General features: G+C 47.2%; 1 protein-coding gene across 1 annotated transcript; it reads right to left on the bottom strand.

Annotated features, from left to right (window-relative positions):
- Positions 1 to 890: 890 nt before the first annotated feature.
- LOC306752966 (neuronal acetylcholine receptor subunit alpha-2-like) lies at positions 891 to 4,577 on the bottom strand (the record flags this gene model as incomplete). The annotated part of the gene is made up of 7 exons (XM_079236799.1): positions 4,449 to 4,577; positions 4,276 to 4,320; positions 4,081 to 4,190; positions 3,161 to 3,380; positions 2,081 to 2,583; positions 1,098 to 1,530; positions 891 to 1,016 (listed from the first exon to the last, which is right to left on the bottom strand). Exons 2-7 carry the CDS (start codon positions 4,303 to 4,305, stop codon positions 891 to 893), a joined length of 1,422 nt encoding a protein of 473 aa, XP_079092925.1. The 5' UTR covers positions 4,306 to 4,320; positions 4,449 to 4,577.
- Between the last annotated feature and the right edge of the window lie 526 nt (positions 4,578 to 5,103).

Genomic DNA, 5,103 nt, shown 5'->3' with positions numbered 1-5,103 from the left:
AGGGTGTCTTTTCCTTTAATGGTTAAATCTGTTTAATAATATTGATCGAAAGAGGATGAATAGACTGAATCTTGTAACTTTGGTGCCTCTTTTATTGTCTGCCGTCGGTCTTGAAACATCATATAAATCCTGCATATCATTATTTAGCGACAGAGTTGTTGATGCACACTGTTAAATGAATGAATACTGAAAAGTTGTCATTTTACAATTTAATTAGTTGAGGAAACACGTTGTAATGTGCTCCTGAAATCCAATTATATACTCCGCGGTTTGTGCTATTACCACAATATGACATATAAAGAAACATTTTCTAGTTAGCAAAAGCTAACTAGCGTAACAAAACAAAATGAGTTGAAGGTAATCCTCACGTGCAGGGTTGTGCGTGTTTAAAGGTGCACGTTTTGGGATGAATATTGATTTTGTGTTGTGTCTTTTTGCTGTTTTTGTATGTTTGAATTGAGGCCTGCAGAAGAAAGCTGAATATAGCATGTTGATGCTAATGGTGCAGACCAAGAGAAGGAAAAGTATGATTGACAGCTACTTTCATGCAGTGTGATTAGCCAATCAGGGCCTTGATAATAATATATTAAGGGACTCTTTCTTCCCTCTCGTCTTAATAATTGTGTTTGAGTGTCCTCATTCACTCTGAATCCTTCACAATTTCGATTTTTCCCCTCAAAGATCAAAGGAAGTTACGTTATTTTCTGAAGATTTGTTTCCTAGAAACAACAATTTCGCTAATCAATTAATCGTTTGAGCGATTACTCAAGCATAAATGCAGATGAGTTGATTATGAAATCAGCTGAACCGTCTGTGATTGATCTCGTTCTAAACACAGTAATTTCTGGATCTAATCGCGGTGCTAATTCTCTTAGATTTCTAGTTTTTTCCTAAAACATCCCCGAGAGCCACGGGGGCAGGAAGAGTCCGACGGTCCCCAGCAGACACACGATAACGAACATCCACAGGAAGATCCGGTCCACGACCATGCCGACGTACTTCCAGTCCTCCTTCACCTGCAGAGACGGAGAAGACGGAAAAAAAGAAGATGAGACGGGAGTTGGAACAAATCACCTCCTGCCGCCGTCAGCACTCACTGAGAGGTCGGCGTCCTCGGCCCTGAGATGCTCTGCGATGTAGGTCACGCCCTCCAGGGCCGAGACCACTGCAGGGGACAAAGCGGAGGCCGGCGGCTTCTGGGTCGAACCATTCCCCGCGGGAGGGGTGTCCCAGTCTGGGCTGAGGGGGCGGAGCCTCTGTGGGAGGAGGATGTAGCCCAGAGATGGAGGGAGAGGAGGAGAGAGGGGAGAGATCCTCGGCCGGCCTGCTACCTTCACCCCAAACCTCCCCAAACCGTGCAGATCGCAGTAGTGCGTCTCGAGCTGGTGGCTGCTGTGGCAGCCGTTGTTGTCGTCGTCCTCCTGGTAACCGTGGAGATCGATGTCAGACTCCTGAGTCGCACAGGTGGAAGAGCTGTGGGCGGGGCCTGGGGTCCGTAGAGGGAGGAGTCTATCGGTCAGGTGACGCCGTCTGAGGCAACAAAGTGAGTACAGTAGACAGGAGAGAGAATACAGCTTTAACACATGAAGCATAGACTTCTATACAACCAGAGGAGTCGCCCTCTGGTGGTCAGTAGAGAGAATGCAGCTTTAACACATGAAGCATAGATTTCTATACAACCAGAGGAGACGCCCCCTCGTGGTCAGTAGAGAGAATGGGGCTTTAACACATGAAGCATATATTTATATACAATCAGAACCAGAGGAGTCACCCACTGGTGTTCAAGAGAGAGAATGGGGCTTTAACACATGAAGCATAGACTTCTATACAACCAGAGGAGACGCCCCCTCGTGGTCAGTAGAGAGAATGGGGCTTTAACACATGAAGCATATACTTCTATACAACCAGAGGAGTCGCCCCCTGGTGGTCAGTAGAGAGAATGCAAGTATTAATACATGAAGCATAGACTTCTATACAACCAAAGGAGTCACCCCCTGGTGGTCAGTAGAGAGAATGCAGGTTTTAAGACACTTCCGCATCGGCTTCACTGGGCAGGATGAGGCCTTCCTTGGTGTCTCACCTTCCGGGCCTGGCGCCGTGTTCTGGACGCTTCATGCACAGCCAGCGTGGCACCGCCGACAGGAAAAGCCTGCGAACCCACCGAGGCATGGCGTGGGTCTCTGGCGAGCGGTGGTGCACGTTCAGCGCGAACACGGTGATGACGATGGACAGCGTGACGAAGATCATGGTGAAGAGCAGATACTCCCCGATCAGCGGTATGACCAGCGACGTGGACGGGATGATCTCGGTGATGAGCAGCAGGAAGACGGTGAGCGACAGCAGCACGGAGATGCACAGCGTGATCTTCTCGCCGCAGTCCGACGGGAGGTAGAAGACCAGGACGGTGAGGAAGGAGATGAGGAGGCAGGGGATGATGAGGTTGATGGTGTAGAACAGCGGGAGGCGGCGGATGACGAAGTAGTAGGTGATGTCGGGGTAGATCTCGTGGCAGCAGTCGTATTTCTTGGTGTTGTAGGTTCCCACGGCGTTGACGATCGCCCACTCTCCGCTCTCCCAGTAATCCTAGAAGTTTTGGAGATATTATACAGGTAGTCATGGTCCACAGAGGATGAATCCTACCTGATAACGGCGCTGGAGGAAAGGTTAAGAGGAACGTGAATGTTCGTACCAATTTTCTGGCAATCATCACCGTCCAATATTTGTCCAGAAATGTCTCTTTCCTTGTAGTGACACTAGAGGAAAGAATAAGATCCTCTAGAAACTATGAATATCTGCACTAAATATCAGCAGAACCCATTGGCGCTAAGCTATGTCCCTCTAGATCAAAGAGGTGTAACAACGGATGTCGGCGCAGAAGAACACGAATGTAAAACACCATTTGAAAAACCAAAGAAATCTCTCCACGGAAACGTATTCATCCATTTTGTTTTCTCCAGAAGTTAATAATGCGATGCAACACGCTGAGAACTATTTAGTTTAATTAAAAAGTAAGCAGCCAGAGCGTTAAGCTGGCATTCGTTCTGCAAAACAAAATGTTGACGAGCATGTGTGAACCGAAGATAAGACAAATTTGGCAAATCGCAAAGGAACCGAAGGCGCCAATTGTGTCTAAAGGGCACAAACTCAAAGGGAAAAGGACCTTCAGGTCCACGGCGTCGTCAAAGGGCTCCAGGTCGATCTTGGCGCGGTCGTACGTCCAGGAGCCGAACTTCATCTTGCAGCTCTGCTGGTCGAAAGGGAAGAAGGTGACGTCGATGGAGCAGGAGGACTTGTAGATGGCCGGCGGCACCCATCGGACACGACCCGTGTGAAAGAGGTGGGCCTTGGTCATGTGGGTGACGGCGAACTCTCCGTCTGCACTGGACGAAGAAGAGGAGGAGGAGGAGGGGAGCGAGCAAGAAAGCATTGGAAATGAACACCAACACACCAAAGTTGAGGTATCATCTGGATGAAAAGAATGATTTTTCAGTAATCTTTTTGTTTTTTGCTCAGCAAGGCTCACAAGTTTCCATCTAATTGCGTTTCAAACTCAAAAGCTGAATCAATAAACCTCGAGCGATGCCCCTTTTCCACAGACAATGTTTAATAATTGATCAACCGATTGTTCACCACGCTGCATTCATGATGCAAGCTCATTTGCACAAATGCTGAAGCAGGAGAACGTTTTCCTCCCCATCCAGACAAATTTGAGGATTAATACTTCCTTCCCCGAGGGGACGAAGCCAGACTTTGACTAAAACTGTGTAGCACAAGATTGCTGCTCTGACGCCACAGAATCAGGGTCATTATCCATCAGGACGATTTGCATTTATCCCCAACTGGCGTGTCGGAAAATGCAATCAAGCCTACTTGGCTCCGTATGAGTGACCTTCCCTCACTCACACGCTCTTCAGCGGACGAGGCTGTTATGGATCAAGCGGGTAATTGATCACTACAGATAATCTCCGGCTCCATCTACAGAAATTCAAAGTCGTGTCTGTTTGAGTGCGTCCTTGTGTTGGTTATACAACCTTTTTCTGCAAGAAACAAGAGTCATTCTTGCACAAAACTTGTTTTTACTTGTTGTACAGCACGATGTCCGGCACCCAGATGAGCTCAGAGGGCACCCTGATGGACGTCACGTTGCCGAAGTCGGACGGGCTCCACTGCAGCTTGTAGTCGGTCCATTCCTGCCCACAGCAACGCAGTTTTTAGGACCAAAATAAAGCTTTTAGTTCCATAGTTTTCGTACAAGAAAGTAGGTTTCTTCCGTACCTGTTTCAGCCACACGTTGGTCGTCATCATCTGATTCTTTTCGTCCTGTTTTGGTGCCAAACATTCACAAAGACAGCGTAATCAGAAGGAATTATTGTTATTTTATTGTTATTGTGTGAGAATGATTGACGTATTTAGAAAGCGATGTTTAGAAAGTGATATTTCTTTCCCACCACGTCGATCAGCTGCGCGATCGAGAGGCCGAACCTGACGATGACCACGTCGGTGATGTTCCTCGCCGGACGCGTCCACTTGCTGTAGCCGGCGAACAAGCTCCTGAAGAGCTCGTCCTCCGGGTGGACCCGAGTCCCGTCTTCAGCCAGAGCTGCCGGGCAGACGAGACACGCAACGCCTTCGTTATTATCTAAACTCCTCGTGATATTCATCGTTTTCTGTCTCTTTGTGGTTGTTTTGTGTCTCTTTGTGGTGGTTTTGTTTCTTGGTGGTTGTTTGTGTCTTTTTGTGGTTGTTTTATGTCTCTTTGTGGTCCTTTTGTGTCTCTTTGTGTTTTTTGTGTCTTTTTGTGGTCCTTTTCTGTCTCTTTGTATTTTTTGTGTCTCTTTGTGGTCCTTTTCTGTCTCTTTGTGGTGGTTTTGTTTCTTGGTGGTTGTTTGTGTCTTTTTGTGGTTGTTTTATGTCTCTTTGTGGTCCTTTTGTGTCTCTTTGTGTTTTTTGTGTCTTTTTGTGGTCCTTTTGTGTCTTTTTGTGGTCCTTTTGTGTCTCTTTGTGGTCCTTTTGTGTCTCTTTGTGGTCCTTTTGTGTCTCTTTGTGTTTTTTGTGTCTTTTTGTGGTCCTTGTATGTCTCTTTGTGGTCCTTTTGTGTCTCTT

This window comes from Taurulus bubalis (genome assembly GCF_910589615.1).
Source record: "Taurulus bubalis genome assembly, chromosome: 21".
Taxonomy (NCBI): Eukaryota; Metazoa; Chordata; class Actinopteri; order Perciformes; family Cottidae; genus Taurulus; species Taurulus bubalis.
Note: the sequence above shows the minus strand (reverse complement) of the source record. Positions and strands in the feature narration are given on the sequence as shown.